Here is a 27,806-nt window from a genome sequence, read left to right as displayed (position 1 = left end):
GCACCCTGCATTACTTTCGATTCCTGTTGGTTTTGCTGTTTTAGAAACTATTGCTGCTTGCACGCTGTGATACATTTGCACTGTTGTAGATATATGCAAACATTGTCTTCTTTCTACCCCCTGCTCCTCCTCCTCCTCCTCCTCCAGGTGACTTGTTCATATTTTGCAGTTTAGACAATGTTAGTGAACGACATGTACCTGATTCATGCACCTGAGCAAAAGATTTAGGATGTTGGCATTCTAACTCTGTACTTTAAAGATACTAACATGAAGAGGCTTTGTATATTTCTGTATAGTTAATTCCTAGAGGATCTTTGTATGTGCATTATTTTCCAAATTAGAGCTCTTGTTTTCTGAAAATGGAGAACACTTAACAATGTAACAAACAGAGAATAAAATAAAAGTATTGCTATTTTCAGATTATCAGCTTGGTCGCTTCAATGGCCAGAGTCAACCACCCTTCAGATTTTCAGTTCTGGGATCACTCTTTAACCCCAAACAGTAGGGGATGTTGGAGAATTCCAACAAAAATGGGAAAAGAAGCAGAAACTGCCAATGTTTGCTTGTTCATCCCATGCCCAGAATGGAAATCAATCCAATTAATACTGATCAGAATTCATCATCGTTGTTGTTTTTCAGTCTACAAATGAAACATAACTGCCTTGAAACAGGTGGTGTGGAAATAATTGCGTCATTGTATTAAGTTTGTAATTTAAGTAACATATGTAACTAATTGCATAAATTGCATTAAATAGTAGACAGCAAGATAGGTAACACAGTATTTAGTAGAAACCGAATGGCAGCAGAAAGGAAACAGTGCTGATTGTGAGAAAGACCGTTGGAACAGAAATTGGTTGCCTTCTTGCATCCCGAAACACCGGACCCACTTTTTTTTTTGTTTTTATGCTATATATATATGTCTGCCTTTCTCTTTTTCTGTCTACTCACTCCCAAGTTTGCCTCTTTTTAGTCCCTTTTTAGTCACATTAAAACAAATTGGCGTTCTCTGCTAATTCACAGAAACCTTATTCTATAAGACATACTGTGCAATTGCACTTACATAAGTGGGACCCGGTAACCAAAATACCCTTTCCCATTTTCCCTGTCTAGAAGGTAAATGGAGAATAAGAAACCCTTTGACAGTGGTATATCTCATTATGCATGGTGTGGAGAGAATGGCGAGAGAGATGCTAATAATAGAACTCAGGGGTATCCAATGAAGCTGAACAATGGAAGATTCAGGGACATCAAAAAGAAAGTACTTCACCAAACTATGGGATTCATTTTTTCAAGTGATGGCCACCAACTTGGATGACTTAAAAAGAGGATTTTCATAGGTTTCTGTTTGGCTACGGTGACAACAGGATGCTAGGCTAGATGGACTAATGGGTTCTTCTTACATTTCTCCTCTTTATGCTGATTTTTATTCTACTTTTTGGCATGTAGTCAAAGATTGTACACTAGAGGGTGCTGTGAGATTTCCTCATTGCAGAGTGAGACCAGAAATGGTCCTTGCTCAAAAATATTTTTACTTAATACAATTCTGTAAAAGACATTAGAACATCATGGTTTATACTTGTGTATACACATCTGCTAAACTATGCTTTACAGCACTTAATATTAATTTCTTCCATATACTTCTGACATATCAAATGGGTCTGCACTTTATGTAAAATTGGTTGGGAACCTGTGCGCCAAGGATCACATACAGCTCTGAAGCTAATTTAATGTGGGGGTAGGAAAGGGTGAGGAGAAGGAGGGTGAAAATGGGTGTGTATTATACCTGAGAGAGTGTCTCCACCCCCATCATTCAGCCCAGTGTCCAGTGCCAAGAGCCTTCTGGCGGTTCCCTCCCTGCGAGAAGCGAGGTTACAGGGAACCATGCAGAGGGCCTTCTTGGTGGTGGTGCCCGCCTTGTGGAATGCCCTCCCATCAGATGTCTAAGCAACTATCTGACTTTTGGAAGACATCTGAAGGCAGCCCTTTTTAGGGAGGTTTTTAATGTTTTATGTTTTATTGTGCTTTTAATTCTGTTGGGAGCTGCCCAGAGTGGCTGGGGAATCCCAGCCAGATGGGTGTGGTGTGCATAAATAAATAAGTAAATAAATATGTTGTTGTTGTTGCTGTTGTTGTTATTTGTGGGAACAGGTGGGACTAGATCAGTAGGAAGTATGGGCTGGTCAGGCAGGGTGGCCTGAGGCAGACCTGCCAGCTTGCCCCCAGGACCGTGGGTGCCCAGGGCCACGCATACTGTTGGCATGCCCATCCGACGTCAGCATGCCCTTTGATGTACTTGCCTGACGCCAGCATGCCTCATGGCATGTTGTGGGGGCTGGAGCACTCAGGGACCTGGGCACCTGGCACCCATGGCCTGGGGAGATTCCCAAAAGCCCAGAGAGAGAGGCTGCCAGGCCTGAGGTTCTCCACATCTGGTTTAGATCTCTGGCAAGGAGGGGGGGAATATTGAAATATATTGAAATACTTTATTATTGTCACTTGTACAACTTGTATACAGTGAGATTACACGAGCACAACCCCCCCACTCAGCTCTCTTAGTCTTAATTCCCCTCGTTTACTGACGCACGCACACCAAACCCAAAAGTCAGTTGCCCTGTTGTTATCTTTTCATTCAGCAGCCTAACAGCCCACGGATAGAAGCTGTTCTTTACCCTGTTGGTGCAACTAATCATGCTTCTATATCTTCTGCCCAAGGGCAGGAGATCAAGAAAGTACCGGCCAAGGTGTGAATCATCCCTGAGAATTTTCCTCACTCTCCTGAGGCAATTTTCTTCCCCGATGTCATCCAGTGGATTCACGGGACAGCCCATAATATCTTGTGTTGTATTCACCTCTGTAGGCATTTCCTATCTGTTGATGTCAAACCAGCGTACCACACCGTGATGCAGTATGAAATGAGACTTTCTATTGTGGACCAGTAGAAGGAGATCATCAAATGTTGATTGACATCGTTCTTTTGCAATACTCTGAGGAAATGCAGTCTCTGTTGGGCTTTCTTAACCACCTGGGTTGTATTGATTTTCCAAGTAAGGTCTTCACTGAGATAAACTCATAGGAATTTAAAGGAAGAGGCTCTCTCCACACAGCCCTCCCTGATGTACAGTGGGGCTAGTTCTCCTCTCTTCCTCCGAAAGTCCAACATCATCTCCTTTGTCTTGATGATATTAAGGTACAAGTTGTTCCCTAGGCACCATGTGGATATTTTTTGGACCTCCCCTCTATACTCTGATTCATCTCCACCTGTTATTAAACCCATCGTGGTGGTGTCATCTGCAAACTTAATAATTGCAGTAGACGGGTCAGATGATACACAATCATATGTATACAATGAATACAGGTAGGGACTTAGCACTCATCCCTGTGGTGCGCCAGTGCTGATATTTTAAAGGAATTAGATGTTACATGTCCATTCCTCACTGTTTGTGTCCGATCTATCAGAAAGTCTTTAATCCAGTCACAGATTGGTAGAAGAAAGGTTCATGTCCGTTAGCTGGAGGTGAAATGGAGGGGAGGTGAAATTAAGGAGTAGGGGAAGCTGACTGCAAACAGTCCATCTAGATGCAGGCAAGAGCAATCTGTACCACCCATGATAGCCTATTAGAGCAGGAAGAAAGAGGAGGAGAGGGAAAGAGGAGGGAGAGTCACAGAAGGATGAAATGAGGATGCACCACACAGTCCTTATAAGTCTGTTAAAAGGCCATGAGTGTCCCTCTCCCCCCACCACCACCACACCAACTGCTAGTGGGCATAGATTGGAGAAACAACAATAATATTTCTGTATGCTCCTTTTATTATTATTTTAGGGTGCAGTAGAGTGTTGAAAAACATGCATCATTGGCAGCAGAGTTCTGTTTCATCCACAGGTGCATGTAGTTTCTCTTTATGTTTCTTCCAGAAGATCATCAGAGCAGAAAGGCAGATTTGTGGCTTATTTTGATTTTAAGAGGTGCATTCTGAAAACAAAAAAAAATGATATTAACTGGGCTCTGTGGAAAATATGTACCCAATAGGGTAGCCATTTGGAAATCAATTTATTTCATTATTTGGCAATGTCAACAGACCGCTCCTAAACATGTTTACCTGATCCATGAAGCCCCATCGTGGGTTAGAGGCCCATATGAAATAACTACTTCCCTTCATAACAAAGTTCACAGCTAATTCTAAATTTGTAACCTTACATGGTGTTTACAACAGCTTGGAAACAAAGACCCCTCCCCATTCCAGCCTGAGGATAACCAAAGTGTTGCCCTTCTTGGACCACGACACTCCTCATCCCTGACCATTGGTCATGTTGGCTAGGGCTAATGGGAGTTATCAGTGGCAAAATCTAGAGGGCAGCACATTGGCTCCTCCTGCTGGAACCTATTGTTCCACTTTCTGTGTGCTTGACAGTGGCTTCAAAAAACTCTGCATACATTTCTGAAAATTCAACATTGTTAAATGCTTCCTTTGATTTGTTTCTTGAAACCCCTTTTTGAGCAGCTTAATAATTTAAAATCTCTAAGCTGTACGCAAAAAGGACAACTCAAAAACAATAAAATGGCTTCTTGAAAACAAAGTGATCAGTATAAAAATATCAAAAGAATACTATATACCCAGTATACCTGAAGCAGTGCCTCCACCCCCATCGTTCTGCCCGGACACTGAGGTCCAGCTACGAGGGCCTTCTGCTGGTTCCCTCACTTCGAGAAGTGAGGTTACAGGGAACCAGGGAGAGGGCCTTCTCGGTAGTGGTGCCTTCCTGTCCTGTTTAGGCAGTCCTGTTTAGAGAAGTTTTTAATGCTTGATGTTTTATTCTATTCTAATATTCTGTTGCGAGCCTTCCAGAATGGCTGGGGAAACCTAGCCAGTTGGACAGGGCATAAATATATTATTATTATTATTATTATTATTATTATTATTATTATTATTATTACATTAAAAACAGAAAACCAGCTTTTAACAAAAGTGCTCCGGCCTTTCCAGAAATCCTTCTTTGAGACCATGGGATGGATAACTAAACTAGTTCACTGCTTGTACCTCAGAGATCATGGACGTTGCTGCGCATCTGAGATCTGTGAGCTACTGACTCACGTCAGGTTTCGGCCCTGAATGGATGAGTCCTGCGAGTGAAAAGAAGTGACCTAATGTAACACATGAACCGGCTTGGAAAAGCATGAGGCCTTACTGCCTGATCTTGTTTCATCCTGTAGGCACACATGGAAGGGTTTGCTGGTCACTCTGTATCATTTTTAGAGCATTGCCTTCTTTTTGTATTTTCTTTTGTATTATTTTGGCTTAAATGTCTTCTTCTGAAGACATTTGCTGACATGGGCAGCAAAAAAAGTAAAGAGTAAAAAAAAGAGGGGTACCATCACAAAAAAGGCATCCTATATAACAAAGTGCAAGTGTCTCTGTGTCCAGTATTCCCTGTGTCCCTGTGTCCACGCTACTGAGCATGTGCCCCATGGACACAGGGATTGGCCACAGAGACTTGGAACGCACACACATGCGCTCTCTCCCCACCCCCACCTACCGTTTCCCTGCAGCCGCCAACCGCCGCTCCCGGCCAGACTGAGCGTTGGCGGCAGGGGGGGGAGCATGTGTGTGTGCGTCCAGCAAGGACAGGTCCCGGGGTTCGGAGAAGCGCTGCGCAAGCCCGGGATGTCTCCTTCCTGTCGGCGGCTGAGGGAGAGGAAGGAAGAAGGAGAAAGGGCTGCTTTCTCCTCCTTCGTTCCTGTCCCCCTGCCGCCAACAGGAAGGACAGGTCCCGGGAGCACCGGGATGCTTGGCGCTGAGTGTAGACTGGCTCCTCGATCTGGTGCTCCGCGCAGCACTGATCAGCACCTACCCGGCAGGCCGCCGGATCAAGGAAGCGGCCTGCCGGGTCGGCACCCAGCAGCGCTGCACGGAGCACCGGTCTGCAGAATCAGCGCCCAGCAACGCCATGCTGGATTGAGGAGGCGCTGCTCCATGCGGCGCTGCTGGGCGCTGACTCTGCAGACCGGTGCTCCGTGCAGCGCTGCTGGGTGCCGACCCGGCAGGCCGCTTCCTTGATCCGGCGGCCTGCCGGGTCGGCGTTGATCAGCGCTGCATGGAGCACCGGATCGAGGAGCTGGTCTGCAGAGTCAGCGCCCAGCAATGCAGCACAGAGCATCACCTCCTCAGTCCAGCACGGCATTGCTGGGCGCTGACTCTGCAGACCGGCTCCTTGATCCGATGCTCCGCGCAGCGGTCACATATGTTCTAGCACCCGTTTATTTAACGGGCTGATAGTTGCTAATAAGTCACTAGAACTATGATGAAAAGTAAGACTCTAATAAACTATAGAGGGAGATTTATGTGGAGGGTCTTGCCTCATCCTCAACTGTATTTGCAATGCACATATGCATTCCTGAACTTTAGAAATATCTCAAGACAGGACATACCCTCCAACATGTCCCAGAGGAAAACCAGGATGTACGTCTTTCGATGCTGTGCTCCCATGCAAGTCACATGACCCGTTGACGAGCACGGCACCCCAAAGCACAGTCTTTTGGAGCGCGATATTATGGGAGTCAGGTGACTCACACAAGAGCAGCCCCCACCCCCATGGAATATCCCTATTAAATTAGGACAGTTGGAGGGTTGGACAATGTGGTGCCCTCGATATGTCCCAACTCCCAAAAGTCCCATTCAGCATGGGCAAATATCGGGGTTGTGGGAGTTGTAGTCCAACAATATCTAGAGGCTGCCACATTGACCATCGCTCCTGTACAAGTTTTTCTTCTGTTGAACTAATCTGTACATGGGATAAGAAATTGAAACTAGTGTAATTGGTGCTATTGAGAAACTTGAGCAAGTAGATCTTGTATTGTTATTTTACTACCATTGCTGTTCTTGTTTGTATTATACTGTTGTATTAATGGGAGATTGTGTCAGGGGGGCGGTATTTGTTGCTTGTGTTGTTGTTGTTGTTTTGCTATATATTTTTATGTCGATCAAAGCTGACTTGCCCTGGAAGGTAGTCTAAATAACTATATACATACCTGAATCACTTCCAGGAAAGAAGCACCAGATGACTCCAGGAATACTTGAATCAAAACAGCATCCTCTGCTATGGCATGTCTGAGCACTGATGTATGGGTAGCCACAGTTCACTCTTGCTTTGGGCTGCACTGCACATTGTTGCGTGGCTGTTAGAAAGAAAGTTCAATTGAATCTGTCATGTGGCACTTCCTTTATGAAGGGCAGGCCCATCACGCTGCAGTCTGATTTTGAAAATTCTGAATTCATTTATTTCCTCTGATTCTGATGTTGTCTCATAACAACTCTCTAGAAACAGCCATCCATTGTGTCCTCAGGGAAAGCTTCTATAGCAGGGGTAGCCAATGTGGTGTCGCCCAGATATTATTGGATTGTAGCTCCCATAAACTCATCACAGTGATGACTGAAGTTGTAGTCTAATCCCAGAAGGCCACCACATTGGCTACCCCTGTTTTATGGTATAATTTGTTTTGGATGTTTCTGCTTTCAGCTTGCCAGACACAATACTACGCTACACCAAGCACTGTTAATCAACACAGATAATATATTTCTGTTGTATGACTTGATTCATGAACAAGCCTATTTCTTTCTAGATGAGAAAAAAACCTTATAAAAACAAACACAGTGGCACATCTCACCAGCACATCTCACCCAACATCAGGCCAAAGGAAAAGAATAAATCCCATTATGGTTAACAGATCAGCGGAAGGTGTGTGTGTGTGTGTGTGTATGTGTGTGTGTTTGTGTGTCAGTAATGAATGTGAGCAACAACCAAGGCAGCTACTCTGTACATGCTTTCTCTTCTTGACCAGATCTGATCTTGACCAAATTCCCTATTGCAGCAAGCCTATAAATTCCAGTACAGTCGTACCTCGGGTTACGACCACCTCGGGTTGCGAACAATTCGGGTTACGAACTGCGCAAACCCGGAAGTATTTTCGCGGCGCGCGTGGTTTGCGCATGCGCAAAGTGCGAAAATTGCAAAAATAGCGCTTTGCGCATGCGCAAAATGGCGTTTCGGGTCACGTTCGGGTTACGAACTTTTCGGGTTACAAACTGCGACCCGGAACGGATCGTGTTTGTAACCCGAGGTATTACTGTAATCCACTTTACACCACTAGGGATGGTTGATCTGCCAAGTTCAGTTCCTTTCAGTTTTTCACTTTCCTAATCGTAAAATTCAGTTCTCCATATTTCCGCATCAGTCCTCAACAGTCTTTCAGTGTGAATTTCTCCCAATATACATGTTTGTCTGTAATTTTGCCAGATATACACAATTTTGCAAAGCGGTTTCCTCTAATGTAAATAACTTTGTCTTTTATTTTCACTAACATATGCAATTATTTTTGCACACTTAATCCCACTATATATACATTTTTGCACACATTACTTGGTTGGAGAACTGCATTGCACAATTTGGAAAATGATGGCTTTCAAAGGATGGCTCTTCATAGCATTTTGAAAAGCGTGAATTATGCAGGTTTGCCTTTAAATGTGAACCGAACGGAATATCTCCCCTATCCCAAAGCACAACCATTTCCGCCATAGCTGCAGGCTTCCATGCATGCACGTTTGCTGAGAAAGTCCTCTGCATATGCAAGCTGCTGTATTGCAAATACCTCTATCTCATCTACCATCCTGGACTATGGCCTTAGACTTGGTTAGACAGTCGAACTGGGCTCTATCCCTTGTTTTGGACTGAAAGGAGAAGAGGGGGCTGAACTTTTCTCAATTGTCCCCTCTCTGCTAAACAGCTACTCAGTACAGTGGACGCTCGGGTTGCGAACGTGATCTGTGTGGGAGGCATGTTTGCAACCCGCAGCATTCACAACCCGCAGCACCGTGTCTGTGCATGTGCAGGTCGCATTTTGGCACTTCTGCGCATGTGCAAAGTGCAATTTAGTGCTTCTGTGCATGTCCGTGCACCGAAACCCGGAAGTAACCCATTCCGGTACTTCCGGGTTTGGCGCGGTGCGCAACCCGAAAACATGCAACCCGAAGCGTCTGTAACCCAAATAGTATGACTGTACTATTCAAAGGTCTCTGTCCCAGGTGAGCATGTGCAAAATACCAGAATGGGCCATACAATATCCAAGTGCATCCCCAGACACTTAAGGATGAGGAGTATGCATCAGGTGCACCTCAACTGGCTGTGGCTCCCTGCCAGATGTCCCCTGCATATTTGAACTTAAGAAGAGCCTTGTTAGATCACACCAAGGTTCCATCAAGTCCAGCATCCCATTTTCCACAGCAGGCAACTAGATGCTTAAGGGAAGCCCACAAGCAGGACATGAGAGCCACAGCCCTCTCCAACTTGTGTTCTCCAGCACCTGGTGTCCTGAGCCATAGAGCCTCTGAGCCTAGAGGCTTTGGAGTCTTGTGCCTTCAAATAGACTTGCGTCTTCCTTTCGCAGCAAACATTGCCGCGACACGAGTGTACCCATGGCAAGAAGGCCACTGGCATAAAGTGTGAAGTGGGTAGCTCTTACTTAATGTTTCAAGGAGCTGGTTTAGTATTCCCCAAGAGAAAAAAATGTAACGGTTCCACTCACGTCTTTGGAGAGTAAATCCATTAGTCAGGCTGCTGAGTCCTAGAATCAGGACAATAGCGAATAACAAGAAGCTCTTGTGCACCATGGCAGCTCACCGTCCTCTGTCCTGAAGGTTCAGGTCTCCTCCAGAAAACAAACAACAATGTTAAGGTCTAGGCAAAAGATTTGCAGAAAACAATTTTTATAGCAGCCTGTTTGTTCAACATTTTCAGATAAATTTTATCTTGGGAGGCAAATGTCTTTGTCATCATGACTCCACCTGTGTTTTGATTTTGATTAAAGATTTGTATATATGTTCCAGATACATTATCAAGCAGCAGAAATGATGATTCGCTTGGTAAACTCAGTGGGAGGGATGTGTGGCAAAGATCGGCCTCAGATTCTTTCCTCATGAATCACGCTCAGCCACCCTTAAATTGATCCACATCATGTTAGTGCAGCCCTTCGGGCAATTACAGTACCTATCACTTGACTGGGAAAGAAATAGGACATGTCAAATTGTGTCAGTTCACAGACGTAAGTTAATATGCAATAGTCTGTTGAGGACTCTAGGGTACCACACTCCTTATGCATTTGGGGGGGGGAATGTTGAGTTTTTGGGAAACTTCTGTCTTATACAGGCATCTGGGGAAGACAGAAGAAGACAATCCCATCATTTGCATTTATATAAAAAGCAAAATGTTGTTTCTAATTGAATACATGCTATAGTGGACATAGAAGGATTATTTTATGGTTTACTTTGTTTAGGGTTGCCAGACGTATGGCAGTCCTCCTAATTTTGTTACCAAAGTCAGCAAGAAACAGCTGTCCCTGAGATTGCTCTCTGTTCCAGTACTGATGTAGGGCAAATGTATATTTTCACGAAAACAGTTTCCTGCTTGGTAAGGACCTATGTTCCCTTAGTTTGCCAATATTAGCTCCATTATTACAGCCTTCACTGTTGGAGTCATGCCTATGCAAAAAAAAATGAAAATAAAATAAATCTCTCTCTCTCTCATTTTTATAACTGTACATGAAAATGAAATTTGAAAGCTGAGTAATGCATTGACCAAAGGTGTAACTGCTGGGGAAGGGTTACTGTGATTAATAGCACCAAAGTCACCCAGCACGGCACAAATGTGCTAATCAACTGATAAGTCTCCCCACAGATAAGCAAGACCAGTCTTGCTTCATCTGTGATCCTCCCTAATTTGAGATTAAGCATTTGAAACTCTCCAACAATGTCAAAAGTAGACTTACCTGATTGACCAATCCTGCCCTGAGAGCAAGTAAAATGGCTACTTACAACAATGACCAAAAATGAGAAAATGTATCACCAAAAGGGGGACAAATTGTTCTATGCATAATGTTTGCGGATGCCAATAGATATGTAAAGGTACACATTTGTAAATAACATCTGGAATTTAAACGGAAATACACTGCATCTCATTATAATACGGAAGACCACATGATGTAGGCCTGCTCAGTCTGCAGTCCTGCTGATAACTTTGAGCCCCTGCCTTCTCTCCATTCTTGTGCTTCTTCATCTTTAAATCGTACTTTGAAAAGGCCACTTCTTCAAATATAGATCTCTCCTCTCACAGCCCTTCAATTAGATGGCTGCCCGTGGCAAGATAGGACTTAGGGACATTCTAAGAAAATGGCTTTTGGAGTATGAAGCTTTCAATTTGCACATGCAGTAAAAAGAAAGAAAGCAAAAGTATACTGACATGCATTTCTGGTTTCGCTGCTTCTACTGTAAAATATATATATATATATATATATATATATATATATATATATATATATATATATCAGTTTTCTATGAGATAGTTTAGGCAGTGCTTCTTTTCTTAAAAAAAATGTTTAGGGGTACTCTCATTTTACTACTCATATTAAAATAATGCCTCTCAATAAGGCCAAACTTAGATTCACAAAATGTTTAGGGATATGCGTACCCCTGCGTCCCCGCAGAAAAAAGCACTGAGTTTAGGTTTGTTATGGATGGGGAAGGATCAATGGTATGATCACTTAACATGATTTCTTCCCACTGGGGAATACACACAGTATATGCATGAAATATCCTTTACCAAACTCTGATAGCACACACAGGTGGACAGTACTAGCTAATAGTTGCCAAAACAAGGTTACTGGGAAGCAGGAATGAGTTATTATAAATTTATTATTTATACCCTGCCCATCTGGCTGGGTTTCCCCAGCCACTCTGAGCGGCTTCCAACCAAATATTAAAAACAATACAGCAGCACAATACAGATTGGTGTGGCAGTATTCCTTCCCCCCAGTGGACTAGCCCCCACAGCTCCCAGGACGTTGTGTTGTCTTCTGTAAATATTAGCAGCTGTATAGACTCCCATGAAAGAACCCCAGACTGAAATAACTGTGTATGTAATAATAATAATAATAATAATAATAATAATAATAATAATGCCCATAATAATAATTTCCCATAGGTCCACCACAGGTACCCCTGCTCCCTTTGCCTCTCCACATCATGGAGTGTGGCTCAACTGTTTAAGTCACCTGAAGCCATTTGTCCCACAGGCACCTTTCTGCAGTGCACCTCTCCTTCGAGTTAAAGGTTGGTGGATGGATGTCTACTTTTGGTTGGGAGATATACCTAGAAGGATTATAGGCCAGCTAGGCTGGATCTAGACACATGAAAAAACATTTCAGGAAAACATGTTGTAAATCTCACATTGGTGAAAGACAGAACTCTACATCACCATCTGGTGTCACAGTGTTATAACACATTTAAAATGCTTTTTCTTTACTAATGTAGCTGAATCCCTAGTTTATGATTCTATGAGTGTGGCCAAAATAATCTCAAGCTCTAGACTGTATTCTTGTTGTATAATATATTGCTAGAAATGCGGCCTACTTGGAAAATAGACTTCTGTCACTTTGCACGGCTGTGAGATAAGAGCTTAAAGATTAAAAAAATTCAAGAGCATCAAAAAGAGAAACACATCATTTTTTGCAATGCTTTAATATGCTGAATGTGCAAGAAGGTTTCATAAAGATAATGCAAACAGGGGGAAATAAAATGCATTTCTACATTCTCAAGAGTAATAGCAAAGGTTGGCAAAAAAAAATACTATGGATCTGAGACTAATTAGCTACGTTTATAGCAGGCATAGGCAGACTCGGCCCTCCAGATTTTTTGGGACTACACCTCCCATCATCCCTGACCACTGGCCCTGTTAGCTAGGGATGTTCGGAGTTGTAGTCCCAAAACATCTGGAGGGCTGAGTTTGCCTATGCCTGGTTTATAGCTCTTGGGGAAGATGATTTGCAGTTGTGTGCAGACAGATGTGGACTGACCTCCCTGGCAAGGAAAGAAGCAGAAAATTGGGGTAGAGAACAGGAAATGTTGAAAGCGACTGCAGCATTTTGTATTCTGTTTTTGTCTTGGAGGGATGCCGTTGTTGGACGTTCCTGGTCTGTGCCTTCATTTCGTTCTACTTTGCTGAAATGAAAAGAAGAGAAATCTGCTTTATACGATGAACATTTCTGTTTCAACTGTCTGGAATCTGAATAGGGCTTGGGAGGAATTTCATTGCTTATGTATAAGTTGGGGGGTTATCCTTGCTCTTGTCTGCATGGCTTCCTGCTTGGGTTGTCAACTAAGGGTTGAGGACCCAAAGAAATCAATGGAGTGAAGTTACCCATGACGTAGTCCAGCTTTATTGATTTCCTGTGTCATTACATCTGCTGTTTCTTTCTCTTCCATTCCCTTTCCTTGCTATCTCCTTGCTATCCCTATAGCCTTTGCCCTCTCTGGATTGTATCCAATGTTGTGGGAGAAAAGTTCCACTCATTCCACAGGATTTCAGTTTTCTCCTCCCCCCCCAAAAAAAATCTACTCCAGAGGATCTTCTGAACTGATTTTGAGGGTGCCAGTTGGCTGGAATGAGCAGGTGGAGGATATCCTGTCGAATACATGCCTCCTGTATTCCACAATTTTTGACGTGTGTCCACCCCCCCACTCCACCCACACCTCCTTTTCCTTAGGAAAGGTTTTGTTGTGCACCCACGAAACAAAGTGCTGTTGCCTTTAAAAGTACCAGACACTGCTAGCTGCAGATTCTGAGGAACTATTGGCCAAAACAGTTTAGGGAACCTTCCTTTTCCCAGGGTGAAGTTAAAAGCATCCATAGGATTGTAAACATAGCAGTTATAAAGTGTGTGTGTGTGTGTGTGTGTGTGCGCGTGCGTGCGTGTGTTTTCAAGAGGCTTTTGACCAAGGTAGATAAGGATTATTTTTTTCTCAGAAATTGCAGGTATTTGATAATATCTATAGAGAACCCACAACTAAGTGTTGCTCAAAATGAGATAAATGTTGATGAGGGCTGAGACTGGGAGACTTCCGAGCTCTCGGTCCTTTTCATTATGTATTACCAAATGTATGGCATATCCCCCCCCCCCATTTCCCAGGAACAGCTGTAGGATAAGCTCTTGATATCTATTAGTTTTAAAAAAACACAAAAACAACAAATTAAACCAGTTACTTACCTCCTCAGCCTCGGCCCCAGTTCCAGCCTCGGCGAAAGCCATGGCGAAAGCCACCTCGGCCTCCTCCGCCTCGACCTCCTCGACCACCTCGACCACCTCGACCACCTCGGCCCCCGCCACGCCTGGCATCTGCCACACTAGCCAATCCTACGATCAGGAAAATGGCCACCAGCCAGATCCATTTGAAGTTCATTTTTATCTGAAATCTTCACAGAATCTTCAGACCTGTTAAAGCATTCCATATCAAAGGTGTGACTCAACAGAGGTTCAATCTGCTTTTTTCCCAAAAAGAAAGGCCAAAAAAGGGAGTGTTTGGTTTGACATTTGTATAGCACTTCTAGTGTCCAAAGTGCTGTTATGATGACATCAATCCTCTAAGGTGAACCAGAATTATCATCTCCCATATTGCAAGAGCTGAGGCTGAAAATGGCTTGCTCAAGTGGCAAAATTCAAACCAATGAAAAATTCACATCTGAGTAGGGAGGGGAAGGAGTGCATGTACTCCTGGGGTATCACTAACCCACCCACCCCACAATCTTTCAAAGCTTAGGAATGTGCCATGCGCATAGCTGCCAACTCCCAGATTGAAAAATCTGGGATCAGCAGCAGTGCTGTATTTTGCCATCAATTTGAATTTTCTTATAAGTTTGCATGAAGATTCATCAGAATTTCTCCTAAAAACTCCCCGTTTTTATATGCAACTTTGCTCACATAAACATTTTTGCAGGCAATATTCCCTAAGAATGCATTTTGGTCTGCTATTTTCACCATTATCTGCCTTTCTAAGCCCCTGATGTACATCTTCTTTTGGTTGGAGAGGGTAACACAAAATTCGTAGAAGTCTGAATTTTGAGCAATAGTCTCATTTCAGTTTGTGTATTGTGAAGTGGGTAGAGTTGCATTAAAATGAAAATCAAACCAAATCCCTTGCCTCCCAGTCAATAGAACCACTTGACTTACCCCACCTGAATGAGTTCCTGAAAGCTTGATGAAGAACAGCAGTCTATCAAAACTCAGCAGGGCAAGGCAGATTTATTTGGTTCAAGAAGACCTCCTCCTTCCTGTTGCAGCTGCTTGAGGTGAACCAGCTATCAATAATTGGGCCAATAAAATAACCGTTTCTAATCCCCAAAGCCAAGAACTGGATGTTGGGTTCAGGAAACAATGCAAGTCAACAGACTTTTGTAGCAACATTTCAGTTGATTTCTTATATATTTTATGTGGTCACAAGAAGCTGCTGTTTCCATGTGTTGCATTTTCCTATCTTGAGCAACAGGTAAAGGAGACTTGGGACATTTTAACTGGCAACCACTTTTATCTGGCATTATTTTCTTTTTTCCTGCATCTATCTCATGCAAGGAGGAACACAACTTTAGGAAATTCATTGGCCTAGGTATTCCCCTCATATACTATATGCTCATTTTTAAAGGCAATGATTCCACAAAATCAATATTTCAATATCTACTTGAGAAGGCTTTGATGGTGTTAGGTAAGCTTTATATTTCAGACTGGGCATTTTTTAAAATCTATATTTTTTTCTGTAGGCACTACGAGTAACAGATTTCTTAGGAGCTCAGTTATTTCTTACCATCAGAAAGTTCTTCCATATGTTTAGTCGGAATCTCCTTTCCTGTAACTTGAATCCATTGGTTCGGATCCTACCCTCTGGAGCAGGAGAAACAAACTTGCTCCATCTTCCATGCGACAGCCCTTGAGATATTTGAAGATTGCTATCATATCTCCTGGGATCCTGCAAGTTTAAGCTGTTTTAACCTGTGTTTGAATATGTATAGCTCCTGAAATATAGAAACATATCCACACACATTGTGCTGGAACATGTGTGGAATATTTTCCCTGTGGAATAATCTGTGAAACCCTTGCCAAGAGCTATGCATTCTTCCGGCATCTGGCCCACTGTTTTCTCTTTCTGGCACACTGAAATCTCCACTGTGCAGAACAATCTAGATGGGATCATATTGCGGAAGAACCTCACAGGTAAGGCAGATGGGTCTATCAATTCTCTTCACACTTCTCTGAATTTCACAGTGCAGTTCTCCAGATAAGTAATGCATACAAAAGTACATATACTAGTGTATAGTCTACATAATAAATAATGCATATATTAATGAAAATAACATGTATTTCATTTGGGAGAATAGCCTTGCAAAAATGTGTATATCAAGCAAAGTTACATTAAAATGTGTACATATTGACAGCACTAATCAGACACTCTAAAATGGTTTTAAAATAAATGCTGGTTTTAAAATAAATGCACAGTGATGTGGAAGGATAAACTTAATTTGAGAGATTTTCCCATCCCTAGTAATATGCCACCTTTGTGAGGATGTGTGTGAAAGTGACTTTTTTGGGCTGCATCCTGAAGGATTTCTCTTTCTAAGGCACTAGGACATAAGCAGTACTTTTATTACCAGTGGAGGAGTAACTTTTGTGCCATTTGTAATGCCTGCTTAATGAGGTACTTAAAAGATTCAACCATAGGCCCATCACACACATTTGCATAAAACATGCATATCCTAATTTATATGTATAGATGCAATTTTAAGTCTATGAGAAAACGAAGGTGGTAGATAATTCTCACTGTGCTTTTCCTGAATTTCCAGCACTTATCCAGGGCTAAGAATGAGGAAATGGATCACCAAAAGGGAGACAAAGTACCTAACATTTGCACATTTATAAATAGCCACTGGAATGTAAATAGGAATACACTGCATTTCATCATATTAGGGAGGACTGTGACCAGGTGACTTGTGTGCCTACTCAGGTTGGTGTCCTGGTGGCAACAGTTGATGGGCATCTACAAGGTCCCGGACTGCCCTCCCTCCTTGCGGTTCTTCATCTTTAAATTGTACTTTGACAAGGACAGTTCTTCAGATATAGGACTGTTCTCCAACAACCCTTCAATTATAGTGCTGCCCACTGTAAAAAAAAGGAGCTATGCCCATTCTAAGAAAAGGGCTTTTGGAGGAAGGAGCATTTTGATCTGTGTTGACATTCAGAAAAGCATATTGAAGGCACTGAAGACATTACTTTGCTGGATATCACAATTCATTATAAACTGGTGGACAAACTACCACCCACGTTGTGGCTCATCAGCACTGGATTTAGAGTGGTCCCCCCACTCAGGGGCACTGAACCAAGGGGGTGCAAAATAATTATAATACTTAGTTTTTTTACACATAATCAAAGTTAGAAATATTAAGTTGGGGTGTGTGCAGCATGCTCAGGGTGTCGTATTACCAAAGTTTACCCCTGCCCTCATTAAGAGAGTGCAGGCCAGGAGATGAGATGTAAAAGTTCCCAAGATGCACATGCAGTAGAAGCAAAGAAAGTAAAAAATATACTAACATGCATTTCTGGTTTCCCTCCTTTTGCTGTAATATAGATATCAGTTCTCTGTGAATTAGTTTAGGGTGTTGCGGGGTGGGATTAATAAGTGATCACTAAAGTATATTTCCCCCCACTAGGGAGTGCACACCGTATATTCGTGAGAGATCCTTTACAGAACTCTAATAGCAAATGCAAGTTGAGAATACTAGCAAATGCTTACTAAAATAGGGTCATTGGGAAACATGAAGGAGTCATTAGCGTGTTCAGAGATCACTAGAATTACAAAGATTGCTTTTTTAAAAACCTGTTGGGGATTATTCATAATAGTAAGAGAATGTGCAAAAATTGGTTGATATTACCCAAGACTTGTGGGCAATTAGGTATATTGACCTCTTCCTGAAAGGATTATGTGCATGTTTTCCATGAGGCCTGCTTAATGTGCACAACTGTCAATTGTTATGCACAGTAACCTCTCAACGTACATTTTTCATACGATAGATAGCCCAAACAGCCCCAGAATGTCCTCCATAGCCATGGTGCAGACAGTTCGGTGTCAGTCGGGAAAGAAAAACAGAAAACTGAGGGGTGGGGTGGGGAGGGTGGCAGTGGTACGTCCTGGTTGGAGAGGATAGCTGGCTAGAACCGTGGACAACAGTGCTTCTGTTAGAATAATAATAATAATAATAATAATAATAATAATAATAATAATTTATTATTTATACCCCGCCCAAGGTGAGGATATGCTGTATCATTTTGTTGTAGGTCCTATTGTCCTATCTTGGGCAGTGGGCTCTTAAGTTAAAATGTTCCTGAAAATGTTTCACAGTTCTGCTCCCTAATATGAGAAGCCCACTCACCCTTTCGGGTGTGGCGGCATCGTGGGATGGAGGAGGTTTCACTGAGGCCATGACGGGGGAATTCAAACTGTCTGGGCCATTCCTGGTGGGTGGAGAGGGCATAAGCCTGCTCCCTGCTTTGGCAAATGGGGATGCAGGCTGGGACTTGGGCTCTGCGGAGGGCAAAGACAATGGTGGGTTTCCCTCAGATCCAACCATCACCCATTTAAGCAGCCATCCCCCTGCCCCCTGCTATAAGAATAGGATAATGATTGGATGATTCTTTGAGTCTGAAATCACCCCTGCAAAGCTGCATTAGCCACAGGGAGAGATGAGCAGGTACCATACTGGATAAAGGACTGGATCCGTAGCTGGTGTCAACCATTTCAATCTCACACTGACAAAAGGATGACACTCGAGAAAGCATGATGGAATTGTGTCTCTTTGGATTTCACAGTGAATGGATTGGATGATGCGCTGAGTCTGAATGATGGTCATAACTTGGAATGGACCAATTTCCCATGGGTCCACCACAGCTCCCCCTGCCCCCATTGCCTCTCCACATCATGGAGTGTGGCTCAACTGCTTTAAGTCACCAGAAGCCATTTGTCCCACAGGCACCTTTCTGCAGTGCCCCTCTCCTTTGAGTTAAAGGTTGATGGATGGATGTCCACTGTTGGATGGAGAGCTATTAAACACCAGCTGATTCTATGAGTGCGGCCAAAAATAATCAAAAGCTCTATACCAGGCATAGACAAATTCGGCCCTCCAGATGTTTTTGGCCTACAACTCCCATGATCCCTCACTAGCAGGACCAGTGGTCAGGGGTGATTGGAATTGTAGTCCCAAAGCACCTACAAGGCCGAGTTTGCCTATGCCTGCTCTAGACTGTATTCTTGTTGTAAAATATATTGCTAGATATCTAGCCTGCTTGGAAAATAGACTTCTGTCACTTTGCACGGCTGTGAGATAAGAGCTTAAAGGTGGAAAAAAATGTCAAGAGCATCAAAAAGAGAAACACATCATTTTTTCAATGCTTTAATATGCTGAATGTGCAAGAAAGTTTCATAAAGATAATGCAAACAGGGGGAAATAAAATGCATTTCTACATTCTCAAGAGTAATAGCAAAGGTTGGCAAAAAATACCATGGAGCTGAGACTAATTAGCCACGTTTATCTCCCCCTCCAGATGTTTTGGGACTACAACTCCCATCATTCCTGACCACTGGTCCTCTTAGCTAGGGATGATGGGAGTTGTAGTCCCAAAACATCTGGAGGGCCAAGTTTCCCTATGCCTGGTTCATAGCTTTTGGGGGAGATGATTTGCAGTTGTGTGCAGACAGATGTGGACTGACCTCCCTGACAAGGAAAGAAGCAGAAAATCGGGGTAGAGAACAGGAAATGTTGAAAGCGACTGCTACACTAGCATTTTGTTTTCTGTTTTTGTCTTGGAGGGATGCCGTTGTTGGACGTTCCTGGTCTGTGCCTTCATTTCGTTCTACTTTGCTGAAATGAAAAGAAGAGAAATCTGCTTTATAGGGTGAACATTCCTGTTTCAACTGTCTGGAATCAGAATAGGGCTTGGGAGGAATTTCATTGGTTATGGACAGGTTGGGGGGTTATCCTTGCTCTTGTCTGCATGGCTTCCTACTTGGGTTGTCAACTAAGAGCTGTAGACCCAAAGAAATCAATGGAGTCAAGCTAGTTATGACTTAGTCCAGCTTTATTGTGGTGCATGCTCTAATTTTCTCCTGCTTGGACTACTGCAATGCGCTCTATGTGGGGCTACCTTTGAAGGTGACCCAGAAACTACAACTAATCCCGAATGCGGCAGCTATACTGGTGACTGGGAGCGGCCGCCAAGACCACATAACACCGGTCTTGAAAGATCTACATTGGCTCCCAGTACTTTTCCAAGCACAATTCAAGGTGTTGGTACTGAACTTTAAAGCCCTATATCAGGCACCCCCAAACTTCGGCCCTCCAGATGTTTTGGACTACAATTCCCATCATCCCTGACCACTGGTCCTGTTAGCTAGGGATCATGGGAGTTGTAGGCCAAAACATCTGGAGGCCGCAGTTTGGGGATGCCTGCCCTATATGGCCTCGGTCCAGTATACCTGAAGGAGTGTCTCCACCTCCATTGTTCTCCCCGGACATTGAGGTCCAGTACCAAGGGCCTTCTGGCGGTTCCCTGGCTGCGAGAAGCCAAGTTGCAGGGAACCAACCAGAGGGCCTTCTCGGTAGTGGTGCCCGCCCTGTGGAATGCCCTCTCGTCAGATGTCAAAGAGAAAAACAGCTACCAGATTTTTAGAAGACATCTGAAGGCAGGCCTCTTTAGGGAGGCTTTTAATCTTTAATCGATTATTTTACTTTTCTGTTGGAAGCTGCACAGAATGGCTGGGGAAACCCAGCCAAATGGGTGGGGTATAAATTATTATTATTATTATTATTATTATTATTATTATTATTATTATTATATTGATTTCCTGTGTCATTGCATCTGCTGCTTCTTTCTCTTCCATTCCCTTTCCTTGCTATCTCCAGTCCTTTCCAAATATTATTATTTAATCTCATACAAATTCTAAAAAGCAGCAAACCTTTTTGCTACTCTTCTTTGTTGGATAAATAGACAACGCCTTTTATTTTCACACCTTATACCAATTATATACCAATCATGCCAATTGTTGGGAATCATAGAAATGAATTATGTTGTGATTATATTATGAATTATGTTTTGACTGTAGTGAACCTTGTGGTAGGAGCAGCAGGATGGGGAGAGAGATGGAATGGGTGTGGCTGGTGGTTACCAAATAGCTGGGAAGTGTGATGAGAGGTTGGGGGAAATGGGAGCTGTGATGAAGAGCATGTACCCAATGCTTTTGTTGTTCAAAGAGATATCTGGATCCTTTTATCTGCAAAATAAATCCTGCTGCTGTTTCCTAGACTGAACCTACAGTAATAGGGTTTGAACATATGCAATCCCCACACACAACGGGTGGGGTGGGGATTCACACCTCCTTTTCCTTGGGAAAGGTTCTGATGTGCACCCACCAAACAAAGGGCTTTTGCCTTTAAAAGTACCAGTCACTGCTGGCTACAGATTCTGAGGAACTATTGGCCGAAACGATTTAGGGAACCTTCCTTTTCCCAGGGTGAAGTTAAACACATCCATAGAATTGTAAACATAGCAGGTATAAAGTGTGTGTGTGTGTGTGTGTGTGTGTGTGTGTGTGTGTGTGTGTGTTTTCAAGAGGCTTTCGACCAAGGTAGGTCAGGATTATTTTTTTCTCAAAAATTGCAGGTACAGTGGAACCTTGGTTTACGAACACCTCGGTTTACGAATTTTCGGTTTACAAATGCCACGGACCCATCTGGAACGGATTAATTCACTTTCCATTACTTTCAATGGGAAAGTTCGCTTCGGTTTATGAACGCTTCAGTTTATGAACAGACTTCCGGAACCAATTGTGTTCATAAACCGAGGTACCACTGTATTTGATAATATCTACAGAGAACCCACAACTAAGTGCTGCTCAAAATGAGATAAATGTTGATGGGGGCTGAGACTGGGAGACTTCCGAGCTCTCAGTCATTTACATTATGCTTCCTGAAGCAGGGGCATAGTGTGGGTTGCCGGTGCCTGGGATGGTAGACTGGGCGGCAGAGTCAGTCCCTTTGCTAACCAACATCTAATCAAGGGAGTCTCTTCTTGCAAACTAGCTCCGACTGGTAGCAGAGATAAAGCAGAAAAACGCAAAGTCAGGAGTGCCGCTGTGTCGCCTCACTCTCCTGTCCTTGCAGCGAGGTGCAACACACATGACTCTGGCAGTGCTTTCCCGCCTTCCTCCTTCTCCCTCCCTTATGCCTGGCCCAGGGGCAGGGCATGTGCAAGGCATCCCTTCGCCTGCCATGAGGTGAGGGAGGCACTGCCACTGCATCAGCCTAGAAGGCACGGCCTAGGTGCGGCTTTCAATGAAGGAGCCTGATGTGGAGGCAGCTGGTTGTGCCCCTTTAGAAATGTGTGCTCAAGGCCCCTCCGTCACTATCCAGAACCAGAGCCCAAGTGCATCACCTTGAACTTGGCTAGGGCCAACACTCCCCCTGTATTACCAAATGTATGGCATATTCCCCCCATTCCCCAGGAACAGCTGTAGAATAAGCTCTTGATATCTATTATTTAAAAACTAAAACAAATTAAACCTGTCACATACCTCCTCAGCCTCGGCCACCTCGGCCTCCTCTGCCGCCTCGACCTCCGCCGCCTCGACCTCCACCTCTGCCTCCTCTGCCACCTCGGCCTCCTCGACCTCCTCGACCTCCTCGGCCTCCTCGGCCTCCTCGGCCCCCGCCACGCCTGGCATCTGCCACACTAGCCAATCCTATAATCATGAGAATGGCTACCAGCCAGATCCATTTGAAGTTCATTTTTATCTGAAATCTTCACAGAATCTTCAGACCTGTTAAAGCATTCCATATCAAAGGTGTGACTCAACAGAGGTTCAATCTGCCTTTTTCCAAAAAGAAAGGCCAAAAAAGGGAGTGTTTGGTTTGACATTTGTATAGCATTTCTAGTGTCCAAAGTGCTGTTATGATGACATCAATCCTCTAAGGTGAACCAGAATTATCATCTGCCATATTGCAAGAGCTGAGGCTGAAAATGGCTTGCTCAAGTGGCAAGATTCAAACCAATGAAAAATTCACATCTGAGTAGGGAGGGGAAGGAGTGCATGTACTCCTGGGGTATCACTAACGCACCCACCCCACAATGTTTCAAAGCTTAGGAATGTGCCATGTGTTATGATGCTGGACTTGATAAACTTTGGGTTTGATCCAGCAAGGCAATCCTAACTAATCAAACTCTGAATCTTACTGTTTCCTGCTGCATCAGAGAGGAAAAAGAGGTAAATATTAATGAACTTGAGCAGCAGCAGTTACTCAAATAAAGGGAAGGAAACAGGTAGAAATACAAGATAAATGTATTTATGGATGGAAGAATAAACTACAAGATAAAAATTCATCAACAGGCACAAACACTTAAGCAGCTGTGTCTTATCAGCACAGATATCACAGCAGGCATGGTATACAGGGCCGGCTCTATGTAGACCCCCGGTGGCGCAGGGCACCATGGCGCCGGCCCGCCAGGAGGGCGCCGCGAGCTGCGCCCACCCGCTGGCCGGCCGGTCCGCCGGTCCGCTCCGCAGCTGCACGCAGCGCCCACCTGCCCACCGCACTGGGAAACGGGGTGGGAGGGCGCCGGAGAGATCGCGCTGTGCCTGCCCGCCCGCCCACCGCGCAGCAGCGCCGTGCCCACCCGCCCACCGCGCTGGGAAACAGGGCGGAAGGGCACTGGAGAGATCCAGCGCACCATGGCAACAGGGGTGCCATAGGGCGCTGGAGAGATCCGGCGCACCATGGCAACAGGGGCGCTTGAGACGGCGCTGGTGGTATATTTACAAAGCGTGAGGAAAGCTGGCTCTCCCAGGCTCTTTCTGCAGACCCCAACTCAATTCAACAGTGTCATGGAAATCAAAAGACTCCAACAGGATTGATGTGCATTCACACTCTCACACACCAATTAGAGATCAATTAGCCTGTCAGTTTCAGAGTCTCTCAATTTCTCATTTTGACAATCCCAGATTCAGTTTGCTGTATTTTGCCATCAACTTTGAATTTTCTTATAAGTTTGCATGAAAATTCATCAGAATTTCTCCTAAACACCCCCACCTTTTTTGTATGCAACTTTGCCTCAGTACACATTTTTGCAGGCATTATTCCCTAAGAATGCATTTTGTTCTGTTATTTTCACCATTATCTGCCTTTCTAAGCCCCTGATGTGCACTTTCCGTACATCTTCTTTTGGTTGGAGAGGGTAACACAAAATTCGTAGAAGTCTGAATTTTGAACAATAGCCTCATTTCAGTTTGTGTATTGCGAAGTGGGTAGAGTTGCATTAAAATGAAAATCAAACCAAATCCCTTGCCTCCCAGTCAATAGAACCACTTGACTTACCCCACCTGAATGAGTTCCTGAAAGCTCGATGAAGAACGGCAGTCTATCAAAACTCAGCAGGGCAAGGCAAATTTATATGGTTCAAGAAGACCTCCTCCTTCCTGTTGCAGCCCCTTGAGGTGAACCAGCTACCAATAATTGGGCCAATGAAATAACCGTTTCTAATCCCCAAAGCCAAGAACTGGACGTTGGGTTCAGGAAACAATGCAAGTCAACGGACTTTTGTAGCAACATTTCAGTTGATTTCTTATATCTTTTATGTCAAAAAAATATGGTGATTGACATAATAAAAGTAAGAAATAACGCAAAGCATTAGACCCAAAGATAAAAGTATCAGTTAAACAAGACCTCAAGTGCTGCACACACACACACACACACACACACACACACACACACACAAACACACCCCACTTAAAAGAATGAGGACAATGAAAGAGGTCCCAGACATGAATAATCACCCTCCCAATATGGTAGAGTAGGGTACCCAATATGGAGAGGTACCACAAGTCATGCAGTTGAGTTTCCTGCATTTGGGGAAATTGCAGGGGTCAGCATACACATAGTGAAATGGATGAACATGGGAAAACCTCCTTCATGATTCATTCAAAATAGATGTATTGATATGTCACTGAATATTTATTCTTGTCATTGTTTCACAGTTCATATTTCTTTTGTGGTAATTACTTGTTTTGATAGGAGGGATGGTCCATTTATAGGAAGGAGAGGGATGAGGAAGCAATATCAGTGGATTCTGTTTCAGACCTGTTCAAAACTGCTTAAAATCTGAAATGCAGGTGTGCTCCTTCTGGTCCTCAGGGCAATGGGAGCATGAACATGTCCTTTCCTCAGACTATGACCAAGTGTGTATGCTAACTTCATTTTCTCCTCCCAAATGAGAATAAGCAGCTTCTAGCTCAAGGGGAGTACTTAGTGCATTAATATCCAATTTCTGAGCAATTGAGTTGCACATATGCCAAGTGCATAACAAACTTCCCTGTTGTATTCTGAACATGTGCATCCCAGTCAAAGAGAATGGAACCAACCAATATGTCAAGAAGGAGGTTTCATTTTTGAGGTCCATTTCTGCTCTTTTCATTTTTGTGATGGTGTCAGGAGGGTAACTGATATCCATCGGGTCTCCATCAACTCTAATAATTTATTTATTTTTCTATTTCATTGATTTGTATACCACCCATTATCCAAACAGGCTGCTTCACAACATAGGAATACAAAATGGGAACACAAAATACATTATGAAACAAAAACAAACCATTAAACCCCCCCCCCTTACACAAACACATTAAAAACAATGTAGAGTTTTCATCAGCAAAGGCCTGGTTATAGAGAAAAATTTCCATCTGGCACCTAAAAATATATAACGAAGGCACCAGGTGAGCCTTTCTGGGGAGAGCATTCCACAGACAGGGAGCCACAGCAGAAAAGGCTCATTGTCATATTGCCACTCTCCAGACTTCTTGCGGGGGGGGGCACACGAAGAAGGGCCTCCTATGATTATCATAAGTACTAGTGACAGCAGTCGGCTCCTGCTCCTCTTGTTCTGGAGTCTCAAAGCAGATGTGGACCAGGAACACAATAGGTCATGCCATGGGTCATGACACTGGGTCAGTGGTGTAGCGTGGGTTGTCAGCACCCGGGGCAAGGCAAGTAATTTGCGCCCCCTAACCCGTGGATTTTAGCACTCGAGTCTCTTCCAGTAGATAGTTAAAGAAACCCTTACCCATCCCAAACATACCAAACAATCTATTGTATATACGGTAGCCAGGCCCTACGTTACAACCACATCTGTTCCAACTCTACAGACAGAGACTCTCACCTAAGAGATCTACAGCAAACCTTTTTAGAACTAAAATATCCACCTGATGATGTTAAACAACAGATCAACAGAGCCAGACTGATACCCAGAGAGAACTTGCTGCAAGACAGACCCAAAAAAGAAAGTAACAGAACACCACTAGTAATCACATACAGCTCCCAAGTTAAAACAGTACAACACATCATCAGAGATCTACAACCTCTCCTAGACAATGACAGTTCTCTTTCTCAAGCTCTGGGAGGAAGACCTTTCGTTGCCTACAGACAGGCACCCAATCTTAAACAACTCCTCACCCACAATAACACAACCACCGACTTAACATGGACACTGGTACCAGAGCCTGCAATAAACCCAGATGCCAACTTTGTTGCCACATACACCCGGACAACACCATTACTGGCCCCAACAACATCCAACATACCATCTCAGGACTATTTAATTGCTCATCTTCTAACATTGTATATGCCATCAAATGCCAACAGTGCCCTTCAGCTCTCTATATTGGACAAACAGGCCAAACCCTACGCCAAAGGATGAATGCACATAAATCTGACATCAGGAATTACAAGACAGAGAAACCAGTAGAACACTTCAATCTCCCAGGACATTCTATACAAGATCCCAAAGTAGCAGTCTTATTACAAAAGTTCCTCTTGGCGTACCTTACCTTTTCCCCTTCCTTCACGACTCTTGATCCGACGGGAGCAACTCCGCTGGGTGCTCCAAACTCCAGGCAGGCAGGTCAGGCCCAGGCAGGCCAGGCCATGTACACTCCATGAATGAGCACACCGATTGCTGGCTAATTCCTCCCCATAAATTAGAATTTTAACATTTAAAAAGACCCTCTGATTATTATGAAAGCCGCCCAATACAATGCAAGCTTATCCAGAAGGTGGTAGATGGCTTAGGTTCCAAGCAAGCATAGCTGCCAAGTTTTCCCTTTTCTCGCGAGGAAGCCTATTCAGCATAAGGGAAAATCCCTTAAAATAAGGGATAACTTGGCAGCTATGCAAGCAAGTGTGTCTAGGATTGGAACCTGATTCTGCAATAGTACATATTGTCAATAATGCCTAGAGGGTGAATATATGGAGCTGACCATAGGAGCCAACTTCTAGGGGCCGAGGTCCCAGCCCCCCCATAGCTGTCAAGTTTTCCCTTTACTCACGAGGAAGCCTATCCAGCATAAGGGAATTTCCCTTAAAAAAAGGAAGAACTTGACAGCTATGCCCCCAAATGTTGATGGGCATTGCCATTCAAACAGTGTGCGCGCACCATGTCTTATGATCAATTGTGCGGGGCTGGGCTTACCTGCCCCCCATATTTTATTCAAGTTGGCATCCCTGTATTCTCTCTCTCTCTCTCATCTCCACCAGGGCACCGGCAAGAACGATTTCGCCCCCTCCCACTTGCTGAAAAGGTCCTAGGTGCGCGAGCCTTATCGAGCAGGCCAGGCCAGGGCAGATCTTTGAGCCACTGGCTTCATTCATTTTAGTTGAGGGGAAATCTGTGCCCGGCGTGGTTTGATTTCTCAGCCGGAACTTGCTTCCAAGCTTCCGGAGTTCATTGCTAGGCGACACATATGCAATAAAGAAAGAAGAGTGCTCTTGGGCATGTGCAGAGGGCTTTTGGCTTTTAACACAGGTCGGTGTGTGTGTGTGTGTGTGTTTCCAGCAATGGCTTAAGAGTTCG

General features: G+C 43.9%; 1 protein-coding gene and 2 long non-coding RNA genes across 4 annotated transcripts; all 3 read right to left on the bottom strand.

Annotated features, from left to right (window-relative positions):
- Positions 1–3,790: 3,790 nt before the first annotated feature.
- Positions 3,791–9,716, bottom strand: LOC118085550 (trefoil factor 3-like). Its single transcript, XM_088667871.1, has 4 exons — positions 9,576–9,716; positions 7,026–7,172; positions 5,038–5,120; positions 3,791–3,971 (listed from the first exon to the last, which is right to left on the bottom strand). The coding sequence occupies exons 1-3, from the start codon at positions 9,658–9,660 to the stop codon at positions 5,080–5,082; spliced, it is 273 nt and encodes a 90-aa protein (XP_088523997.1). The 5' UTR covers positions 9,661–9,716; the 3' UTR covers positions 3,791–3,971; positions 5,038–5,079.
- Positions 9,717–12,542: 2,826 nt separating this feature from the next.
- LOC118085553 (uncharacterized) lies at positions 12,543–15,123 on the bottom strand. Its single transcript, XR_004692650.3, has 3 exons — positions 15,048–15,123; positions 14,088–14,312; positions 12,543–13,041 (listed from the first exon to the last, which is right to left on the bottom strand). It is a non-coding gene; the product is annotated as an uncharacterized LOC118085553 (long non-coding RNA).
- A 4,179-nt stretch (positions 15,124–19,302) lies between these two features.
- Positions 19,303–24,341, bottom strand: LOC118085552 (uncharacterized). Of its 2 annotated transcripts, none has more exons than XR_009557475.2 (3): positions 24,284–24,341; positions 22,486–22,731; positions 19,303–19,777 (listed from the first exon to the last, which is right to left on the bottom strand). It is a non-coding gene; the product is annotated as an uncharacterized LOC118085552 (long non-coding RNA). The 2 variants fall into 2 exon arrangements; XR_015949563.1 differs by having other exon boundaries at positions 24,289–24,321.
- Positions 24,342–27,806: the final 3,465 nt, after the last annotated feature.

Source organism: Zootoca vivipara, chromosome 4 (genome assembly GCF_965207765.1).
Source record: "Zootoca vivipara chromosome 4, rZooViv2.hap1.1, whole genome shotgun sequence".
Lineage (NCBI taxonomy): Eukaryota > Metazoa > Chordata > Lepidosauria > Squamata > Lacertidae > Zootoca > Zootoca vivipara.
Note: the sequence above shows the minus strand (reverse complement) of the source record. Positions and strands in the feature narration are given on the sequence as shown.

Excerpts from the sequence above, each read along its gene's own strand:
- LOC118085550 (XM_088667871.1), bottom strand. The coding sequence starts at position 9,660 with ATGGTGCACAAGAGCTTCTTGTTATTCGCTATTGTCCTGATTCTAGGA. Across the intron at positions 7,173-9,575 it reads TGGATTTACTCTCCAAAGAC|CCACGCAACAATGTGCAGTG; the intron begins GTGAGTGGAACC and ends TCTTTCTAACAG. Across the intron at positions 5,121-7,025 it reads CTTTCCTGGAAGTGATTCAG|GACTCATCCATTCAGGGCCG; the intron begins GTATGTATATAG and ends TTTCACTCGCAG.